At 40.7% G+C, this 24,133-nt stretch overlaps 1 protein-coding gene across 1 annotated transcript in view; it reads right to left on the bottom strand.

Annotated features, from left to right (window-relative positions):
* The window catches only part of ARHGAP10 (Rho GTPase activating protein 10), a 155,119-nt gene that overhangs the window by 66,025 nt on the left and 64,961 nt on the right, over positions 1-24,133 (bottom strand). Inside the window, exons 8-13 of the mRNA XM_005243310.3 lie at positions 19,767-19,896; positions 13,749-13,855; positions 11,989-12,083; positions 8,032-8,113; positions 6,854-6,896; positions 5,492-5,557 (exon numbers count right to left, since the gene is read on the bottom strand). Of these exons, the coding sequence (XP_005243367.2) occupies positions 5,492-5,557; positions 6,854-6,896; positions 8,032-8,113; positions 11,989-12,083; positions 13,749-13,855; positions 19,767-19,896 (523 nt within the window). The remainder of the gene's footprint in view (positions 1-5,491; positions 5,558-6,853; positions 6,897-8,031; positions 8,114-11,988; positions 12,084-13,748; positions 13,856-19,766; positions 19,897-24,133) is intronic.

Below are 24,133 nucleotides of genomic sequence, written 5' to 3'. Positions count from 1 at the left end.
AAGCTGACACAGATGTTTGAGAGGCCACATAATAAGCAGTCATCTACAAAACTCACCATACTCTACCTCTATATTCATATTGGCCTGAAAGAATAGAAATAGAAATGCCACAAAATACCTGTGTTTCTACTCCAAGGAAATCTTTTCAAATAACAGATTATGTGGTATTCTTATTCAAAATATCCTTCAACAAAGGAAGACTTGTGGAGAATTCCCAGTTTCAATACCAAACTGTTCCAACGCAGAGAAGGAAAATTAAAACCAGTCATATGAGAAAAAGTTTCTTCCCAAATAAATATTAGATGAAGTATGTAAAAATCATTAGCCTTTTAATGAATTACTGTCAGACACAACCGTAATATGCAGCAATAATTCTCAATACAGTAGAACTTTGCGTTTTCTACCTCGTCCTCCCGTCTAGCCTTGCTACATCTTTTCCTTCTTCACTCACCCCTCTTCCTCCTCACAGTCTGCAGCCTCCTCAGCCATTCCAGATCTTTGAGAGCCTGCTGAACTCCCTGTTAGCACTGCTCCATCCTCTGTCCCAGACAGGAGCTGACAGGCTACAGCAGCAGCTGCTACTTCTCTTGGTTGCTCCACCTGGGCAAAACTGGCCCTTTTCTTTCCCCAGGATGCAGGCACCACTGTAATGATGCCAAGTCTTAAGCTAGATGTCATCTTCAGAGCTGGCTCAAATGAACAGAATAAGCCAGATCTCCATCATTTCATCTGTGATCATCAAAAAACACAACTCTAGAATGTGCTCACAGTTTAGCTGCACGCAAAACAAAGAACTACAAAAAACAGCTATGTGGCCACAACATTATTCTTCTCAAAATATGATGTTATCAACCCAGCCAAGTAAGTTCTCCAGTGATCTCCAGATCAACAGTGTGATAGCATGCCATACGCTAATTAAAAACTACCAATGCTAAAACCAAAACCAAAACAAAACACCAACAACCACCACAAACATACTCCTTGATTTACTCCAAACAAGGATGCACTAGGAATCTGTCCTGACAGCAGCAAATATTTTTTACTTCAATTTTATCAAAGGTGTCTAGGAAAATTCTGGTACAAAAGTAACACCAAGCTTTTTAATGCTCTGCCAAAATGTATCACACTTTTTTTTGTGCAATGTCCTCTACTACTTTTAGTACCACAGAACAAGCCTTCTGCATCGTATGCAAGAAGCTAAAAAGCTGAAGAAATACTGTCACAGCCAAATACAGCTCAGTTTTCGCTTATCTCGGAAGTTGTTTCATGACTTCCTGTGCTTCTAATAGTAAAGCTGGGGGAACCAAACTGTGCTGACCCCAAACATATGTTCACGGGCTTAAAAATAATTAAGGTCAAACCACAGAAACTACTGCTCAATATTAAAACAGACATGATATGCAAAAGTCTCTGAAATGATGGCAGCATTGAAACTAAGACAATCCTCCAGCAATAATCATGAGTCTCTGATAGCAATTATCAGATAATTGATCAGTTTCAAATTCATCAACCTGAAAAAAGCACAGCTAATTGCTAGCAGACATCAAGAAATGCAAAGAGGAATTAATATTTCAACACAGTTTTAAACACCTTTAAATGATGTTCTATTTAAAATATACAAACCTGGTTTGAAACCATACTATTTCTGTTTTAATCTGCACATTTCAGCATCCAAGACTGATAATGCCTGGCATTTACAGAACACAATTGACAAGATGACTCATTGCAAGGAATAGCTTACCATTGACTAAAATGTTGAAGGGTTCAGATGCTGCGTCTGCCGGCTCAACCAGTCACTATTGGCAACTTTGAGCAGTAAAGCCCCACAGCATAATTTCCTTCATATTTACATTATCTCAAGATGTCTGGCTGTCTGATACCAGAATTCGGCACAGGCATGCAATTTGTGAAATATGCTTAGAAAAGTAAGGTATTGTAAGTAAAATAATTATTTATACTCAATATTGTAAGCAGGTATGTAGGCAAGTTTACTTTGTATATAAAAAGTTGTATTTGCAACTATATTACTAGTCTGTGTCAGCCACATATACAATGCCAGACAAAGTCTACAGTACAGGAACAGCCATACAAGTGACACTCTAAATTCAAGGTAATGCCTTATTTTTTTTTGTTATGTGAAAAGGTTTTCTACTTCCTGCTCACCATCTTCTTTCTGTCTCACGAGCAGACAGACTGGGCAGACAGCTCAATGCTGCCATCTCTCTCTGCAGTTCAGATTAGCAGCTCCGGTAGTTCTAAAATCGAGACAAACACTGCTCTGGCAAACACCTACCACATCCTCACAGAAGGTACAACCAAATACTTGCACACAAAAACATACACAGAGTCTTTACTACCAGAGAAAACAGCTCTTTGATGTTTCTGTAAACTTCCACTCGTTTGCATTAGTTTCAGTACAGAACTATAAATACAATACTCCAAACAGAATCCCAAAATGCTCTCTCAGAGACAAAACATGAGTGCACATCCAACCAGCATTGTACTCGGTACGTGAGAGACAGGCTGCATATCTTGATGCCTCAGCATCTCCTACCAGGTAAAACACAGCCAGCGTCTTAGAAGGCAATGCTGAATCAAAAGCTTATATGCATTTTAACCAAAACAATGCTTTTGATTCTTCTATTCATTCAGAGCAAATAATTTCCTTCTTGGCTTTATAAAAGGGAACATAACTGAGAAAGAATTATCCAGCCATTGATAAGTTTATGTTCAATATGTTCAATATCTCTGTTATGCTTTTCTCTGAATACCAGACTTTTTCTGCTATGACATGACAAGACTATTCTCAGTTTCCACCCACACTAGACTGTCCTCTCTTTCCACCCACGCCAACCTCACACCCATTATGATTAAAAGAGATAAAAACATGGCACACAAGCATAGTCTCTGAAGAGGCATCTGTCCTGTTTTCTTCTGCTGAACATAACTTGCCTTTGATGTGTTACCATCAAAGTAAAATAATCAAGTAAAAATTGTCTTTAAGAACAAGTACAGGTATAAAAGCTGCAGCCCAAAAGATGTATTTTCTTCATCATACAACTATTTGGCCAAACCCTTCTAAGGCAAACAACTAAACATACTCCTGGCCCTCTATTTGTTTCTCTGCAGACATCATAAGAAGGTCCTGCAGGTTCTACAGAAGGCAGAAACCAACCCTTTTAGGATATTTCAGTCTCATGGATGAGGTCAGGATTTTGTTTGTTAGGCGCTTTTTTTAAAAAAAAAAAAAAATGCAGTCAATGTTAAGTTCAGAACCAGTAAACAGAAAATCATCAACTGCTTGATTTGGCCACTGCATTTCAGGTTCATTGAAACGGAGCTAGGTATATTGCCGAGTTCTTGGAATGTAGTACCTCACCTAAACCCATTCTTGAAACCCTGGGAAAAGAAATATTTATCAAACACTGATTTTATTTTTTTTTTCTTAAGTACTCCCCAAAACAAAATCAATGTATAGAAGTCATTTTCTTTGGTAGTAATTACCAGAAAGCAGGTCTTTTGACTACAATCTATTGACTGCAGGTCTTACAAAGACTGTGTACAAGGGATAGTAAAGCTGCAAGGTCTCCAAAGACAGGAAATCCTGCAGTTATCTTAGGTAACTAATTCTCTTCCAAGTATGATTCAGAGCAGATCCCACTATGGGGACACATGTTTCTAACCAATACAAGCTTATCATCTGTCATGAGCAACAATATCAGGTGGGGTTAAAAATATATTTCACACCTTCTTACACGCCCCTAAATCAAGGCATAAAGGACAGAGTGGACTTGAACCACCACTCAGTTCAATCTATCCACTCACAGCCACGAGAAGAAACCACATATCCAATCCATTTTTCCAGCCAGCCACTTCGTGAATAAAGTGTTTACATTTTTCCACACATTTATGTTCTTGCTTCACTTTCCTTGCAGGGTACCAAAGAAAGAAGAAAAGAAAAAAAGACTACTAAAGAAAACTATTTGAACACACCTATAGAGAATAAACCAAAATACAAGTTGCTCCACACTGCTTAGAGTAAGCATGACTCAACAGGTATTGTAAGGTAGCCAGTCACTGTGCTGTAGACCAAAAGCAGCTTTTCATTGCATGACCACATGCTACCCTTTTTATAAAATCTGCCTCATCCAGTGCAAAGAGAACATCCAGTCTATACTGAAGCAGGGTTTTGCAGTGAAGGCAACTTATCTGTAGTATTCCAACTTCATCTGCAGTGCACCCCAGCTGAAATATTCAGACCGTAAACGCCAGTAACTAAAATTTTGAAGTGATGAGACAAGCAAACCTTATCTGAAAATTATTCAAAACAATAAAATGAACCAAAATAATACCAGATAGAATATGGTCTAATCTGGAATAACATCTTTAATGCATCAGACAGGACTGATACAGAAAAGCCCAAGAGAAAAAGGATTTCAGATACTTCTTGCTCTTAAAACACTAAATTCTAAGTATCACAAAGGTTGCTCAGTCTTACTAATAATATTGTATAGTAAGTGCATGCACAGAAGACACTGCTTTTAAGTAAGACCCTGCATTGACAGGAAGTGTGAAAAACCCATTCTTCTGTTCAGCTATTTAAGATGGATTGTGATACAAAGATAGGTATAAATATTCTGCCCTGTGCAATGCTAAATCTCTAGGAAAAAAGATACAATTCCTGAAAAATTGTAAATCTCCCCTTTGGGAATGGGAAGGAAAATGAACAATTTAGAAGAAAACCAAAACTCACACAAAGAAATTTCAACATCCCTTTCAACAAACTAAGAAATACACCATAACCAATTAATTACCTGTTTCATCTCTTTACCTCTTCAAAAGCCGATATTATACAGTGCCCAAGTTACACAGGGTCTGTAACACACCACCTCTCCACAATCATAATCCCAATCGCCTCTTGAATACTGTCTGCATACTGATCTTTCTCTTTGGTTTCCAGTTTTGAAGGTACAACAATCAGTATATGCAACAGTAAGCCTGACAGCATCTTTGCCTCTGGTGCAACTAATTCTAACAGAAGTACTTCTGTACTTTTCGTTATTCACTTGCCTGACAAGCCCCTGTTCTTCTGCCTTAAGTGACTGAAGAGAAAACCTCCATTCAAAGTCCATAAATGGAATACTAAAATTAATTAGTCTGTTCCAACAGCAAAGCAAAGGTACAGAAATTGCCTACAAGATGCAGGATTTTTTTCTCAGGTGTTACGCACAAGTATTGGTTTCCTTTGTCAAGAGATGTGCTATTACCCTCTTCTGAGCACTTCTTGAAAAACACATTTCTTGAGGGAAAGCCATACATAAAAGGCTGGGATTGGACAGCAGGAAGCTCCTGCCCTGGTCAGTGTAATCAGCGTAATATCTACCATGTTAAGTCTTTCCTAGAGATCTACAGGAGACTAGATCACAGGGTCCTTCTACAAAGACCAGACAAGATGCTCCACCCCCTCCACACAGGTCAGGTTGATCATTACCTCGTGTTTCAACAGCACTGATGCACTTTTTGATGACAGTGAACCCTATCTTATCCAATTGTGCACCTATAAGGAAACAAAAAGTTTGAAAAGTTTTAAAGTACCATTACAATTCTGTATTTCACTGAAAAATAAGGCTGGACTTAATCACGCAGCAAGTACTTCTCAGGCAAAACTAAATATTCTGGAATGGGAATAATACATCACTTTTTCTAGAGAAATTCCCCTTTTCTCCTTAACAACCCTGCCTAGCCCAAGTAAATGCTCTGGTGGTAGTGGCTTCACCGAATCTGTTCACAGCAGCAGCCTTTGAAGAACGGGATGTCTGATTAGGTACATATGTTGGCAGATGCAAAATGGAATTTAACAGTACTTACTGCAACATCAACAACATCTGAGAGAGTTAACCAAATGGGACAAGGAAGTACTTATGAAGAAAGAACATAATCATCAACAGCAGGGCTTTTACTGAGTCCTACCCTTAGCCAAAGAAATTCCCACACTAAAGATACAGGACACATGTATATCATTTCACAGCAGTTAACGATCTGACTACATAAAAGCAGATGCATTAACAGGATAACAGCTGAGACCCAGCATCCCTTTGTTGTTCCTATCTTATTCTTTTTCTTCACATCAAAACTTCATTTAAAAGCTTATATTGCAAAGTTGCCCTTCCCCCAAACATCTGGCCTTCTTGTTCCTGGGGACCTGGTCTTGCACCACAAAAATTAAAATCTGTGGAAAAACACCTATTAATAAACACCAGGATCCAGCTTTAAACAACAATTTAATTTATTAAAAAAAAAAAAAAAAAGGTGGCAGCAAGCATAAATTGCCTGACAATGCAGGAAGGATAACTGTTTTCACTCATATACTTTGCTAACAGAAGAAAGCTAAAGTCATTTAAAGAAAGCCGTCACTTCTACTTCTGTATTATGGTTTACATCTTAAATACATGCATTCAGTGTTTCTTGCTGACCTTTATGTTCAGCTGTGCTTGCTTTTAAAACCATACTTATGCATTCTAACAGATGTCTGCACACAATCTAGATTAAGAAATTGTGATACATTTACATACAAATTAAACCTTTTTTGAGTCAATTTCAAGAATGAAGTAAATTTGCAAAAACAATCAGACTGTTTCTCCAGCTTATGTCTAGTCTTACAATTCTTACGTATGTACTAAACTGTGCTACAATGAAAACCCATTAATTACACAGCCTGCAAAGTATATTCAGAAGTCAAGATTAAAAATAAAATATTTAATTACGTTGGATCTGCGGAAAAAAATGTACTTTTGCCTTTCTCAATTGTAAAATGTTAATAAAAACCAGCTTTAATAGTAATTCAAATACTTACTTCCTTCTTGTTTTGCATTTGCTCTATTCAAATTGATGAACAGCTAACAAAAGAAGAGTAAAAAGACATGAATTATTTCAAATAATTTTATGAAACCAGAAACAAGACACCCCTAATCTTAATGCCCAGTAGGCACAAATGCGGCTGTTTACAGCTAGAACATTATCACCTCTAACTACAACAGCTCTAACAGTAGGACCAGAGGTCTGTGCCCTCTCAGAAAGTAGATAATTGCACTTTTTAAGGAGTGAAATTTTTAAAAACTTCTCAACAGATACAATTCCCTCAAGAGCAGAACAATGTTAGTTACAGCCATAGAAATTAACCATGATTTGCATGCTCCATGTTTCTATGCAGGTTAAATTTCCATAGTTCAAGTTCACTCAAATCATTGTGAAATGCTCTGATGAATCCTGGGAGTTATGTCCCAGCTCAGCATTCCCAAAAGTTGTAAGCTTACTAGGGAGTCCAGCTCAGACGAGTGATGGTCATAAACACTTCTGCAGATGAAACGAGATTTTTAGAATGATGTCAATAAAACCTACTACTAAAATCCCCAGTAGCCAGCTACTGGGGACAGACACATGATTGTGCCATTGACTAGAAAATCCCATTATTTTTGGCGGACAAGACCAATATAATATTTATGATTGTAAGAATGACCTGCAGTGTGTTTCAATTCTGCAGTTTAGACCCATTTCCTGATGTGAACAAAAAATTAAGCGAATTCAAGTACAACTTCATTCCCATTGACAAGGTTGTTTGGGGGTTTTTTAATCTAGTTTTAAAACCCAAATACAATAATACAATGTAACTAACTCGGGCAAGTCTTGCCACTGTAATGCAGTGTGCCAGCATAAGGCTAAGTGGACATACTTATTCTAGACATTTTCTAAAATATCAATATCATCATTGTGACGGGAAACCACTTATAAAAATCAATGCTGTCACTACAGTGAAAATTATCTTGTATCAGCATTAGCAGTGATCTACACTGAGCTTTACCAAGTTATTCATCTCTCCTGAGTTTTATTTCACTTTTATTCTTTCTTCATTGAATCTACCATTTTGCAAACTATATAATCCCAGTTTATTAAAATATAAATAGGATCAGGAAGCAGGGGGTGAGAGAATTTTTCAATAACACTATAAACGAATATAAAAAAAAATTATCTTACAGCTTCTTTTCCATCCAAGGCTTCCATCCACAGCTTCCTGTCTTCCTCAGAAAATGCCTGCATGGTCACAGGAGCTCCAGGCCTGCAAATGTACCAGCCGCACAGAGTAACTGCATTTGCCAACAACTAAAAAAATCTTGTCAAAATCTAATTCCAACTACAAGCAAAAGCCCATTGTCTTAAAAGTCAGGTTTGGGGTTTTTTTGTTTAATTACTAAACACTGCTCATCTTTAAAATAAAAGGTACAGAACTAAATAAACAGTAGGAAATAAGGAGGATAGGGAGGAAAAAGGAAAGTAAATGTAATCTTCAGTTTATTTAAAATAGCTCAGTGTTGATAGCTTGTTGATTCCAACACTTGCTGGGAGTAACTGAGTTTTCTGAATTCTAAATAAACTTGCTTTTGCATTTCTGTGTCGTTACATAAAAAATGGCTTTTGTCAACTTATTTGATGTGTAGTCTTCAGCTTTAGAGCAGCAACAATGATTATAGTTTTCCAGTAACCGTCTTATAAAAAATAATAGTCTTAATGCAGTACCTCATTACAAAACTCCACTATTATAACTTTCCTAAAAAACAAAGATGGACAATTATGGTACATGAGGATTAGCGAACAGATATTAAGATAAATCTACTTTTCTGGTTTTGTAATAGCAAACCAAAAAGAATAATTGTGCGGTGTAACATAGTGTAGAAAGCAGGAGAGTTAGAAGCAGGACAGATTATTTGGGTAATTATTTTTCTGTCAATTAAAAAAAAAAGTCATTATATTCAGTGTGCCAATACTTTTGGCAAATTTGTAAATCTCATCATACAGAGATGGATAGAAATAGAGAACTCATTTGTAACATTCTCTCTCTCTCTCTCTCTCTCGTATTAAATCTATCTTCAGGTAGCAAAACCGTTCTAGGGGGAAATGTTATCTAAAAAACAGCGGCACAAAGAAAACCAGTACAAATCCCACTTTTACTTAAAATCGTAATAGTCTATATATCATGTGTGTATTTTTACATCTAGAGATGTTTCTATTTCACCTTGGCATAAGTTTTAGCAAATCATACAATTTAATTGCAGCATAAAACGCCATAGGTACAAATACCTCCTGCTCAAAATCTCTTTTCAGACAACATGTGAGGACAAGGCATGCACTCACACTCTAGCAAACCAATCTAAACTCAGGAGACTCAACCATAACTTTGGAAAATGGCAGCAATCAAGCATGTCATTCTCTTTTCATTAGTTAAAGCAAGGAGACTACTAAGCCATACAAATGGAATTTCTTACTATTCTCAGTGATAGACATTGAGCTCTTAGAGTGGGGGATGAAAGCCTTGCCTTAATTTCTGAAGTTAATAACCTTTATGACTAAACCAAGCTAAGATTGTTATTAGCAATAACAGTAACCAAAACAGCTTCTCAAGCCATACCAGCTTTTTTCAGCGCAAACTGGTCTGCTAGTAGAGCAGAGCTGCAAGCATCTTAAACATGCAAACTTAATCACTCTGTAGAAAAAAATACCCTAAGTAATTAGCTAAATTAACTAAAAACCCCCACATGCTGATTTGTTGGCTTTTTTTTTTTTCTACCTTGCTTTACTAGTTAAAAAAAAATTCAAATAGATTACTTTTATGCAGGGCAGACTTTGCTTCTTTTCAGTAAAATTACAACTGTCAAGGTATCAAAGAGTATCACCTAGAGGCAATACATCAAACTCAGTATATGTTGCATGAAACATTTATTTGTCTCCAAATTAAAGTCAAAAGAGACAAAGCCTTCCCTCTTCCTTGTTCTGTATTGGTTAAATTAAAATCTAAGTAGTAGTTCAGAAGGATAATGTTCTTTATCAATAGAATGTCTTTCTCCTGCCTCAAGAGACCTCTGCTGTCTCCTTAAGACTTAAATTTCTCTACATTTACCGCTAGTCACCTTCAACTAAACATGATGGAGTACTAGAAAATGAAAAAACATCATTTCCAGAGATTTAGCCAGGATCCTAGCACCCTCAATGCTTGTAAGTTTCAGAATTTAAAGAAAAAAGAATAATCTTGGCTTTCTTTTAAAAAGAGGAATCTGTAAATATTCAGCTAGCTTGAAACTATGCTCAAGTCACACACAAGACTGAACGTTTGCTACTGGAAAATCCTTCCTAAAATTTTATAATCTTGCCTCCTTCCACAGCACAGGAACAAAGAAAACCCCATGGCCAGTCATCAATCTATCTGTTATTTTTTAACTTGGACAAGCCAAGGGGATAAGTGTGCCCTGAACTGATACCAAGGAAACAAGCTAATGGCCTGCAGCACAGAACTAATCTCCATGGGAACATCTCAGTACTACACACATATATTATTAAAAGAAAAATGTCTGATATCAAGGTCACGGTGGACCAGTTGTGTCTATTGTATCTGGACAGAAAGATGGATGAGATTTTTTTCCCACTTCTACCAGAAAAAAGAATGAAAAAATGTTTTGCAGGATGAAGGAAACACTGCTCTCCATCCATCTCTGTTCAAACTCCAGACACCCTGGCACAGCAGAGATGACACACAGAGGGGGGCAGACTGACATTTCTCACAGTACTTTTTTAGCAACTTTATCAGACTCTGAAATCTGTTATTCATACTGACCAACACTGACCCAAGAGGAGCTGATGTCAAGACCTTAAATCTTTACTCCCTTTCCTACTGTTGGGGCACAGTGTTAGAATAGTTAAGCCACACCCTCCTCAATTCAAAAATGCAAGTTGAAACCATGCTGTACACTTGTGACAAATGCCACCTGAGGTGTAAATGAGTGTCTTGTTATCTGCCATGCCAGCTGGAAGTTTTCAGACGCGGTGGTAGTTTTGCAATCATTTAACCCATTGCTTGTTACAGAAATGGGCATGCCTCAGGCAGGCCAGTCTCACTGGCCACAGAAGCTAGCCACAGCCTCTGACCTAACGCTGTGCACATGCACATGACACTTATCACAGACATATCTGCAGACCACTAGCAATCATAGGACAGAGGGGTCTGACAACATTGGCCATATAAGAATTTGATTAGAAAAAATGAAAAACATAAAACTTGAAGACCTACTACAGGACATATTCAATGTAATTAATTTGTATAAGTAACAAGCAAATGTATTTGTTAAAAACAGCTTAAAATGGGTGGATGCAAAAACTCAGCAACAGTTCACTAACTCGTATCTAGCATTTAATGCTAGATATAATCCTGTTCTGCACAGATACAAAACAATGTGGCATTACCACAGCCGTATTTATTTGCAGTACCCTATTAAGTTGGACTCTCTCACCTTCATAAATGAATTAAGACTACAACACTGACGAAAAGCAGTATTTATCATATGGTAAGACCCTTATAGCAAAGTAAATGAGCAGTTCTTCTCTTTTGAAACAAAGTAACAAAATGGTGCTGTTTCAAAAAGGCAGTGGCAACAATGTTCAAGATGCACTGGATGACAACACCAGTCCTAAAGAGCCTCAAAATTCCACTGGTGCTATTTTCAATCTAAGAACCCAGCATAAACCCTCAACCACATGTCATTTTGAGAAGAAGGCTTGTGATACGATATTGTCTATATAACATGATTGTGTGAATTTTTACTGTGGTTGTAGTCTTTCACTATAGCTCTGTGTACTTCAATTTAAGCCACATTTCTTCACAACTATAACAGCAATTCATAATACTTTCTCTAACTTTTTCTATGCTTTCTTTTTATATGAGCTCAGACAATGTCTACATTTCAGTTTAGATCCTCCCTGCTTCTGCTACACATAACTGAAGTAAAATCCTGTGAGCCATGGCAGGGCTTGCCTGCTCCTCCAGTGACTATTACCCATTGGCAGTCTGAATGGGTATTGAAAAAATAAGAAAACACAACAGTAGTATTACAGTAACATTAACTACTACTTAGAAAGAGTCCTTTCTAGTGTGTTTCACGAGCTTACCTGTCTGAAGCTTCCAAGTCAAAACAGAATCGCCTGTCTATAGTATCTATATTTCTTTTGGTACAATACATAAGGATGAAGAGTTCCCCATCACCCTGTGAAAAGAAAGATTTTATACGCTTGACCCAGTAATTGAAAACTTCAGTAAGCCAGCTATACAAATCAAGTAAGTTAAATTTACATTAAAATAATGGCGAAAGCTATACTGAAAACTGACACTTGCAAAAGAATTTTCTCATGGCTGCCGTTCAGGTCTGTGCAATAGCACATAAATTCCATGGTCATTTATGGGACATAAATGCAAAAAATATTGAGTCCCTTTTAGCTAGTACTTTACAGCATTGACACAGTACCACAGTAATTTGAACTAACAAAAAACATTTTGCTATAAAGATTTTGCATGTTATAAGCACATAATGAGCAAAAAAAGCCTTCTCCCATTTTATATCAACCACAGCAATTTCCATAGTAAAGGCTATTGCTACAGTAACTAGAACAATGTAAGTGTTCTTTACTATCTGCAATCCGTCTTACAGAACCAGGCCTTTCTTCAAGACCAATCAACACAAGAATCATATTTTACGCTTAATATTTCAGAAATCAAATAAACTCATCTGTGAATGCTGCATGAGTTGTACAGGATTTAATCAGGATTAACTGGACGTTTTAATTATTTCTTGTCTTATTCAACATCTCTAGACACAGGAGGTTGTCACTGAAGGAGTAATTGCATTGTGGGTTTCAAAATGAGAGATCTTTTAATACAGAAAAATGGTTTTATAAGTGTTTTAGAATGCCAAATGTTTACACACATACTATATTAACAAAATGACTAGTTACAATTAAGAGTAAATCAGATAAAAAATTCATAGAAGTACTAAAATGATTAAGGAAGCCAAACACCACCAATTTTCAGTATGGCAGGTTTTCCAGAGCTTTTGAAAGATTCTTCCAAATTCAATGTTTTGTAAATATATACAGCCCTCAAAATGATGAAATCCATGTCCCCTCTGCTCAAACTAATGGGATATAATACCCTGATAAAATTCAAATTTTGTTAAAGATTCACGGTTTTGGAAGACAGGGCAGGGTGCTGCATTTACAGGAATGTTGACTCGAGCATTATTTTCCAGCTTCAGATATCCTTTTTCCTTACAACAAAACATATCTAATCCATATTAATGCACTCATTTAACACATCATCTGTGAAGATGCTGAGTACCCTCAATTCCCAACTGTTTCAATAGGAATTAGAGCCATTTAAAGATCAACAGAGTCTTGGGTCTTTAATATTTCAGATGCTATAAGAGATCTGAAATTACATTCAGTTGTCAGTACAAATTATATTTCTATTAAAATCCTCTTTTCTAGTCCCACATCTAGTACTTATATCTCTGAAAGAAAAACCTGACTGGAGCATGCAAGAAAGAAATTTCTATGTCTATTATAATTTCCAGATTAATAATTAAAAAGAAGTTAGATGCTTCATGGATAAACCAGATTCTAACTGATGAAACACTGCATGTTATTTGTACCATGTTCTCTGGTCTTCCAAAAGGAAGCAACTGAAGTCTACAGAATCCTTATCTGTTAATCTGTCTGTTAACTCCAGGTTAATGTCCTTAAATGCCAGACTGAATCGTATGAAGAAAGAAGAAAAAAAAAAAGGGGGGCAAGGAGGTAGAGAGGGAAAGTACTTGACACATCTTCTGATCTTGATACAGGGCAAGTATAAAAGTAGAATATAAAAATATACTTACAACTTTCCCTCCTGATCTGTGTTCAAATGGGATCATGGTGAACTTTTTTGTCTCTTTCCTATACGTGCAATAGTGCTTCACCCAACTAGAACCAAAGGGAGCAGGTCCTACATAACACAAAACCATTGAATAGTACGTACTTTTTCCAGTGTGTGTATTTACTTCTCCTGCTTTCCAAAATGATACTGAAGATTCCTACTTAATTCCTAGTAATGCAGTATTTAAAACAAAGGTGTGAATTAAGAACATAATACAAAGTAATACAAATGTTAACCAGTACTAACTATTCTAAAAACTGACATATGTAGTATTTCACATTTATGCCTCGCAACCAAAAATGGATTTGTCTCACTACTACAGAAAAATATTTTTTCCCTAAAAAATACATATCCCTTGGAAACATTATCTAGGCAGAACATAGAAACCTAGTTTTACACTTGGTAACTGGAAGCTAAGCAACTGCAGATCAATGTACCTGTGTTGTAAGCTCTACATTATCTACTGATTAAGGTCTGATCACATTTTCTGACACCAAAAATCACTCCTAACTATTCATCAGTGCACACCCTACATAGAACACACTTCCTTAAGAGCCCAGCCTACTGCATACACTATTATTCAGATTTGCACGATAATATTAACTGTTAAAGCTTGGATTCTGACCCACTGTATCTCCTCACTTGTACTAATTTACTTTTTTTAGAAAAAGTTTTGCAAAGGACTCTTCTCTTTTGAAGGACTCTGCCCCAGATTATCAGGGAAGCCCTTCACAAGTAGCTCCAGCTAACAGAGGATTTCACTGCTCCTAACCTGGAAGGTCTCACTGCCTTGCTCCTCTGCAACTCATCTTCAGGCACACCCACCTCTTCTGAATCCTTTCAGCTGATTTTAAAGCTCATGACCACCAAGACGAGTGAACTGATCTCACAAAATAACTTTTTTATTATTTTTTACTGCTAGTTCTCTTAAAATTTATTCCTGAACACTGTAATACTGATGTTTCCATAAAGAACGTTACAGTGTCCACAATTTGTGACAAATTTTACAGAAGTCTTTACTTCAACAGTAATCAATGAAATATCACAAAAGTAAAATCTCTCATCAGAATAAGCAAATAAAATTTCCATAAGGGCACACATCGACAAAATATGATTTATGCAAAATTATTTAAAAAAAAACATACAAAAATAAATTACTTTGTGGTCATTCCTTGAGCAGTAAATGTTCTGCATCTTACTTGGTTTTTTTACTAGAGTGAGAAAGATTTATAATTGTTCAAAATATTGACAGGATATGATTTGTGTGACATGCACCTCCACAGCAAGATTTTCAACACTAGCTACCTAGCATATAGCCTGCTTTATTTGACCCTATGATCACAATCAGGTAATGAAAGCATATCACTGAACCAAGGAAATGACAGTCAATTTCATCATACCAAACTAGCCCAGTTTTCAGAGGCTACTTTGATAACTCATGTTGCTCTGACGACAATGTCTGACAGTTCTAGAGGAAGTCATTAGTAAGGTATTAAACACAATATGAAATACATCCTTTGATCAAACAAAATTTCCTCCAATTCATAAAGTCATGGAATGGCTTGGGCTGGAAGGGACCTTAAAGAACATCTAGTTCCTACACACCTGCAGGCAGGGACACCTTCCACCTGCCCAGGCTGCTCAAAGCCCCATCCAGCCTGGCCTTGAGCCCTGCCAGGGATGGGGCACCCACAGCTGCTCTGGGCAACCCATGCCAGTGCCTCATCACCCTCACAGTAAAGAATTTCTATCTAATCTAAATCTACCCTCTTTCAGTTACAAGCCATTACCCCTTGGCCTATTGCAACAGACCCTACTAACAAGTCTGTTCCCATCTTTCTTGTAAGTCCCCTATAGGTACTGGCAGGCTGCTGTATGGTCTCCCTGGAGCCTTTGCTTCCCCAGGCTGAACAACCCCTTCATAGGAGAGGTGCTCCAGACTTTGTGGCCCTCCTCTGGACTCATTCCAACAGGTCCATGTCCTTCGTATGTTGGGGGGCCCAGAGCTGAACGCAGCACTCCAGTTGGGGTCTCAGGAGAGCAGAGCAGAGGGGGAGAAACACCTCTCTCAACCTGCTGGCTACACTTCTTTTCACGTAGCCCAGGATGGGTTGTAAGCACACGTTGTTGGGCCATGTTGAACTTTTCATCCACCAGCACCCCCGAGTCTCTTTCCTCAAGGCTGCTCTCAACCCATTCTCCACCCAGCCTGTCTCTGTCCTTGGGATTGCAGTGACCCACATGCAGGACCTTACACTTGGCCTTGCTGAAAATTTGTGAGGTTCACACAGGCCCACCTCTCAAGCCTGTCAGGGTCCCTCTGGACAGCATCCCTTCCCTCCAGCATGTCAACTGCACAACAGCTCGTTGTCACTGGCAAACATGCTGACAGTGCACTCGTTCCCATCCATGATGCCAACAAAGATGTTAGAACAGCATTGGTCCCAGTACAGACCCCTGAGGGACATCACTCCTCACTGGTATTCACTTGGACATCAAGCTGTTGACTGAGTGCAACCATTCAGCCAACTCCTTATCCACTGAGTGGTCCATCTGTGAAATCCATGTCTTTCCAATTTAGAGGATGTTATACAGGACAGGGTCAAAAGCTTTGCACAAGTCCAAGTAGACAACACCAGACAATCTTCCCTGATCTGTCAACACTGTATCCCCATTGTAGAAGGCCGCCAAATTTGTCAGACACAATTTGCCCTTAGTGAAGACCTGTTGGCTGTCATCAATCACCTCCTTATTTTCTATGTGCCTTAGCACAGTTTCCAGAAGGACCTGTTCCATGATTTTGCCAGGCATCAAGGTGAGACTTACTGGCCTGTAGTTTCCCAGATCTTCCATTTTTCCCTTTTTAAAAATGAGGGTTATGTTCCCCCTTTTTCAGCACATGGGAACTTCACCAGACTTCCACAACTTCTCAGATATGATGGATAGCAACTTAGCCACTTCATCTGCCAGTTCTCTCAGGACCCACAGACGCATCTCAGCAGGTCCCACAGACTTGCGCACCTTCAGGTTCCTTAGATGGTCTTGAATCAGATCTTGTTGTATAGTGGGCAGTTCTTTATTTTCCCAGTCCCTGCCTTTGCCTTCTGTGACTTTGGGCGGTGTGGCTGGAGCACTTGCCGGTGAAGACAGAGGTAAAAAAGTCACTGAGTACCTCAGCCTTCCCCATGGTCTCGATAAGCAGGTCTCCCATTTTCTTCCAGAGACGGCCCACGTTTTCCCTAGTCTTCCTTTTATCACTGACATAACTATAGAAACATTTCTTGTTGTCTCTGATGTCCCTGGCCAGATTTAATTCCATCAGGGCCTTAGCTTTCCTAACCTGACCCCTGGCTACTCAGTTTCTCTGTATTCTTCCCAGGCTAGCTGTCCTTGCTTCCACCCTCTGTAGGCTTCCTTGTTGTATTTGAGTTTGTCTAGGAGCTCCTTGCGCATACATGCAGGCCTCTCAGCTTAAGTCTTTGTTGGGACACACGGCTCCTGAGCTTGGAGAAGGTGATCCTTGAACAGCAACAAGCTTCCTTGGATCCCTCCTTCCTCCAGGGCTTTATCCCATGGTACTCTACCAAGCAGATCCCTGAAGAGGCCAAAGTCAGCTCTCCAGAAGTCCAGGGCAGTGAGCTTGCTGTATGTCCTCCTCGCTGCCCTAAGGATCTTGAACTTCGCTATTTCATGGTCATTGAAGCCAAGGCTGCCCTTGAGCTTCACATTCCCCATCAGCCCCTCCTTCTTGGTGAGAACAAGGCCCAGCATGGCACCTCTCTTCATTGGCTCCTCTATCACTTGGCGAAGGAAGCTATCATCAACACATTCCAATAACCTCCTGGATTACCTATGCCCTGCTGCGTTGTCCCTCCAACAGATATCAAGATGGTTGAAATTCCCCATGAGGATCACAGCTTGTGAAGGTGAGGCAGCTCCTGTCTATAGAGGACACCGTGTACACCTGCAGGGCTACGATCTGACTAGCATCAAGTGACCTGTAGCAGACCCCCACTATAATGTCATCTGTCCCTGCCCTCCCTTTAATCCTGACTCATAAGCTCTGCTCTCAGTTGGCTTCTCATCCATCCCCAGTGGAGCTCCATGCTCTCCGGTTGGTTGCTGACATAGAAGGCAACACCACCTCCTTTTTCCCCCGACTTTCCTTCCTAAAGAGCCTGTATCCTTCCATTCCAATGCTCCAGCCATAAGAGTCATCCCACTACAGCTCTGTGATGCCAGTCAGATTGTAGCCCTGCAGGTGTACACGCATCTCTTGTTTATTTCCCATGCTACATGTGTTTACATAGAGGCATTTGAGTTGGGTCCCCAGTGAACCTGACTTACTGGCTGGAGCAGTTAGAATTCCCTTGTGCTGCTCTTCAGGTGTTCTCCTGCTGCCCTGCAATTCCTCTCCAGGCATCTCTTGCTGGCACCGGCACCAAACTGGTAGGAATAGGATGGATTGAGATTTCCCCTCCCCGAGCAGCTTTAGTGTAAAGCCTTCTTCACCAGCTTGGCAAGCCTTTGACCAGTGCTGGTCTCCCCTTCTCTGTCAGATGAACCTCATCAGCCCCCAGGATTCTCACAGTGAGCCACATGTTCTAAGTAACTGTGGCACTAGTCCTGCAACCATTTGTTGATTTGCCAGATTCAGCTGGTCCTTACAAACCCTTTCACTTTGACTGGGAAGATTGATGAAAAAAACCTGTCTGTGCTTCAAAGTCCCTTACTGCGCTCCCAGGGCTTTGTAATCCTTCTTCATGCCCCTCAGACTGCTCCTGGCTGTATCACTGGTGCCACATGAAACAGCAGCAGCAGCAAATAGTCAGTGGTCTGTATAAGGCCTGGTAGACTCTCAGTGACACCCCTGATGTGAGACCCCGGTAAGCAGCACACCTCTCTAGAAAGCACATCAGGTCAGCACAGGTGCCTCCACACCTCTCAGAAGAGAGTCACCTACTGCTATCGCCCATCGCTTTTCCTCAGTTATGCCGGCTGTCGCACGAGGAGCAGACCAGGCTGCCTTACTTGGCTCCAGCGTCTCTCCCGATGTGACTGTTGTCTCCTCTTCGGTTGGCAGAGCAACGAAGCAGTTCTGCAAGGGTGCCTCAGGCTCCAAGGGAAGTCCCTTCCTCCTGCAGGTCCTTCTGTTAGTCTTCCATTCTTCTGCATTATTGGCTGCCTTCCCTCCTGTGTGTGCTGGTGGGGGAGGTTTTGGCTGTTTGGCCGTGGGCTCTGGGTCCACTGTAGGCTGTCCTTGGAACCAGCTATCTAGCTCCTTCTCAGCCTCACCGATGCTACGCAGCCAGCTCAGACTCCTGCTGCAGTAGGTCCTTCACCTGGGCACAGCTTTTGCAGGCAGGTCCGCTGCCTGTCCCTGCCCCAGGAGAAAGGTCCGGGCACATCCTGCGGTCTGAGGTCTGCACTGTGGCCTCTCCCCTCAGCAGCTCCATCTGGCTGGAGACATTGGCCATGGCTGGGGTAGATGGTGCAGACCTCCCAGCTGGAGTTGCAGTCTGGGCTCTTGGCTCTCAGATGAGCGCCCACCATTCTGCTGTGATGGTCAGGTAGGATGAGTACCCTTGACCCGTACAATAGACATAGAGCGATGCCCAGTTGCTGGGTTACATGGACTTCAAGTCTTTCCACTCAACCAGTGGAACACCCCTCCTTTGAAGCAATATCCTCCTATGCAAAGTGCCAGGCCAGGCACTGGCACTCCCCAGGGCTGCCCTGCGCAGGAGTGGTCACCATCACCCCTGGCCCCGCCCAGGGTTCCATCACCTCTGCTAAGAACTGTCACGCTTCCAGCACCATGATCTTTTTATAAGCCACAGTAATGCTGCCATTAGGAGCTTTGAACATGTACTCAGATGACACTGTTCAATAAACTGTACATTCTTTGCATGTTTATGTTACCTGCAGAAATAAGACTTGCCTGTATGCACAATACGGGTACTACAAAAATACATCTTACTTTTTTCCTGTACATAGAGATAACCTTCCATCGTGAAGTGATTTGCTCTTTTGTGTTCCTGAGGATTTCTTCTGATCTTGTTCATGAGCTCCTCTACCTCTGACCTTGTTCCTTCAAAACGATTTCGTGTCTAAAACAAGATGGCAAAACGCCATTAGTAGAGTGGAAGAAAGACTTACTCTTCCTGGCAGATAAGAGTTATAATAATGTATTGGGTTTGTGCACCAAACTTTTGGTAGCAGGGGAGCTGCAGAAGTGGCTTCTGTGAGAAGCTGCTACAAGCTTCCCCTAGGTTTGAGCCAGATGGCTCCAAGATGCACCTGCCACTGGCCATCGCTGAGCCAGTCAGTGGCAGTGGTAGCACCTCTGGGATAATGTAATTTAAGGGCGGGGGGGGGGAGGGGGGGGGGAGCAACTACAGAAAGAATATGAGAGAAACAACGGCAGACACCAAGGTCGGTGGAAGAAGAGGAGGTGCTCCAGGCACTGGAGCAGAGATTCCCCTGCAGCTTGTGGTGAAGACCCTGGTGAGGCAGGCTGTGCCCCTCAGCCCATGGAGGTTAGCAGTGGGGCAGATATCCACCTGCATCTCAGGGAGGACCCCGTGCTAGAGCAGATGGATGCCCAAAGGAGGCTGTGACCCCATGGGGAGCTCACACTGGAGCAGCTCCTGGCAGGACCTGTGCCCCCATGGAGAGAGGAGCCCAGGCTGGAGCAGGGTTGCTGGCAGGGCTGGTGACCCTGCAGGGAACCCACGCTGGAGCAGTCTGTACCTGAAGGACTGCACCCCATGGAAGCGAGCCACATTGGAGCAGTTTGTGAAGAACTGCAGCCCACAGGAAAGACTCTCGCTGGAGAAGTTCATGGAGGACTGTCTCCTGTGGGAGGGACCCCACACTGGAGCAGGGGAAGAGTGTGAGGAGCTCTCCCCCTGTGGAGGAAGGAGTGGCAGAGACAATGTGTGATGAACTGACCATAACCCCTGTTCCCTGTGCCCCTGCGCTGCTCTGAGGGAGAAGGCAGAAAAAAAAAAAAAAAAATTCAGGAGTAAGGTTAAGTCCAGGAAGAAGGGAGGGGTGGGGGGAGGGTGTTTTTAAGATGTGGTTTTATTTCTCATTATCCTACGCTGATTTGAATGGTAATATTTTTTTTCCCCCCAAGTCAGTCTGTTTTGCCCATGACTGTAACTGGTGAGCGACCTCCCCGTCCTTATCTCAGCTCACAAGCCTTTAATTATATTTTCTCTCCCCTGTCCAGCTGAGGAGGGGAGTGGTAGAGCGGCTTTGGTGGGACACTGGCATCCAGCCAGGGTCAACACACCAAAAATAATTATTTATAAAATGAGAGAATTATTCAGGCCATTTTAGAATAGTCAGTGCACAATTTCAATACATGATTACTTCAAGTTCTGATATTCTTCAAAATTAAAAGCATGGTTTAGATATTCGCTGTTATAAGTGTGGAAAGCACAAAGATTGCCAGAGTAGATTTCTAAAACAATCTGCTACCCTCTTCAGAAAGAGGTGAAATATTGAGTACAAAACTACTTTGGATTTGAATATTCAAGTTTCCTTAGAAAAATATTACTACAGATGTTCACTGAATTCATGAGATTCTTACTAGTTGTCAGGAAGGAGATGATTTTCTGTAGTTACTGAGAAAAAAAGCATGCAGAAAAACCCCAAAACCCACCCCCAAAAAAACAAAAGTCCAGTTTATTATTATTCCTGAATGTCACTCATTTCAAAGTTTGCAAGCAGCCACAAGAGAAATATTTATTAGAATATTAGTAGAAACAGTCAGAAAGTAACCATACCATCCACAAATTACACAATAGGACGACACAAAACAGAGCAGCTCACACCTGACAAGAAACTCTTTGGTTTGGTCTGAAAAACATTGGCAATTGGCCAATGAGCAAATAACAAAACCACAATAATCCTGGTAATACCTAGTTTTCTCCACATACCCACTTGGCCAAGTTGCACAAACTGAAACCTTGTATTTAAATTCCTGGCTGGTATTTTCCCCAGTTGGTGCATGTGTTTTGAGGAAAGCATATTATTCCAGATGCATGCTTATGTGTCTTGGGGCTTTCAAAAAGCACCTTTATTTTTCTGAAAACGGATGAGCTTCTGAAAATGCTGCTTCACCTACTTTATGGGTTTTTTTCCCCCAGCACAAGCAGCCATTTGCATACACTGAGAAATATACCATGAATATAAGCAAGTATTCATTCTTGTACGTATACAGTTAACACTATGCTCCTGACTGGCCATCTGTACATGCAAATTCCAGATTTATGCTTGGAAGGAGTTTATTCATGGGCACAAACATAGCCCATACAAGCTGTCACCCATACCCAAACATTTTATAAAGGAAATAGGAAGATATTCTTTAGGTGATGATTAAAAACACTGCTGCCTTATGTCCAGGCAAAACAACTGCCCTGAGCCACCCCCCCACCCCATATCCATCATCTCATTTTCAGGTCACATCAGTTTGTAAATTATGGAGTTAGATCCTGACATAAACTCATTTCCAAGGCTCCAAACAATTTTATAAGCTCCTCTTCATAATCTCCTAGAAAAGCTGCATTAAAAAATATACTCTGTACTCGAGGCAAAGGCAAAAATATTGATAGTGACAGACTGCTCAAACCTTCTTGTCTGAGCACTGATCACTCCAAGGTTAGATGCTTTAAATGATCCTGCCAGGATCTTCCTTAGCTGTGCAGTGATCACAAATCTGAGTGTGTGAAATACACCCTGGGAATGGTGGGATGGAGCACCACAGGCTCCAAAAACCTCAAGAAAATGTCTATTTCCCTTTGTGCTGTGACAAAGCTGAGCTTAACCAGGGGTTGACCACTGCTGCTGCACCAGCATGGCTATGCCTCCTCTCCCTAAGGAAGGCCAGGTTTGATTGCAGGGCAGGAGAGCATGCTTTAGGCTGCAACAAACCTTGTATGGGGTTGGGCATAGAACCGAGATAACAAGAGAAAAGTTCTGGGAGTGCAGGTGAATCGGGTTGGAGATGCAGGAATTTTACAAGAGAATAAGAATGTTGGAAGAATCAGCTTACTGGAGGAGCTTGGCCTACAAGGCTGTGTTTGGGGCGTTTTCCCCTTTCTTTCATTTTGCAGTGGGAGTAACAGGGAAGCAGGGTCTGGAGCAATGTGGAAAGTCACAGCATTATTCTCAAAGTAAATACAACCTCAATGAAAGGGAATGCAATTGTTACTGCTATAATGGCAAATCACTGCATATCCAGCTAGGTTCTCTGTACTGAATCTTGTACCCTTTAATTTTTAACATGTCAATCCAGTGTTCTGCCAGCAGCTTAGCTGTACAACAGCCAAGCCCTAGTTCATTTTTCCTTTGAGATGTTTTGTTCATCTTCACCATAGTGGAGAATGTGTCATGTCCTCTCATGATCCTTTCAGATGCTTCCTTCTACTTTCCTCTTACATCACGATAGTTAACCTCTTGCCTCCTTTCTCTCTACAGTTTTTTGAAATCTAGGTGTTTTGTTCTACCCATTCATAAAAGTTGACCAGTAATGCAGGGCACGCTGTAATACCATTGAGTCAATTGAAAATGCAGCTGTTGAGATTAATTTGCTTTCTTATTGCTCATCAGTTCTTTAGACCATTCCACTGGCTGTTTTCCATTTGTAATCTGAAATCCAGCTCTTCAAAACTGTACCACAGCTTCCCTCTCATGTCTCATTTCTTGCTCATCTTGCATCAGCTCCCCTCTACCTACTGCAGCTCCATGCTGTTTTCTCACTCTGTTAAGCTCAGCACACAGGAGCTGCAAGACTGTCCTGAAATCTTCTCCAGAACACTGACTTCTGCCATGAAAGTCTGCTTATGAAGTTACCACTATCAAGTTCCTCTACCCAAACCAAACAAAAGCTCAAGAGGAAACTTGAGATTTAAACATATGGGAAAAAAATTAAAGGAATGGTATCATGACACATGAATCACATCCCTATGTATTACAACAACCATAATCCTCTCTTCCGCTTCCCACCTCCTGCTACTGCATGCTAGTTAAGCCATTTCTAAAAATAGACTGCAACCTCCAAGAAGTAGTTTCTGTATCTTAATTCCAGATGCCCTTAGAGGTCAAAAAAACAGATGGCACCATCATGAATTGCTTGTTCGCAGTAGGGCACACATTTGTTCCCTACCAACAGGCCTCTGGCACATCAAAGTTCCTCGGAGCAAGTTTTAACCTTCAACAAATCTCAAGGAAGCAAACAGACCATCTGACTAGTGACGCTGTCAGTCCCATTGCTTCAGCCTGTCACCTTGCCTACTGCTGTCCCAGTCCTGACCAGACCACACTGGGCAATTTGGT

The sequence above is a fragment of the Falco peregrinus genome, chromosome 2, assembly GCF_023634155.1.
Source record: "Falco peregrinus isolate bFalPer1 chromosome 2, bFalPer1.pri, whole genome shotgun sequence".
Classification (NCBI taxonomy): Eukaryota; Metazoa; Chordata; class Aves; order Falconiformes; family Falconidae; genus Falco; species Falco peregrinus.
Note: the sequence above shows the minus strand (reverse complement) of the source record. Positions and strands in the feature narration are given on the sequence as shown.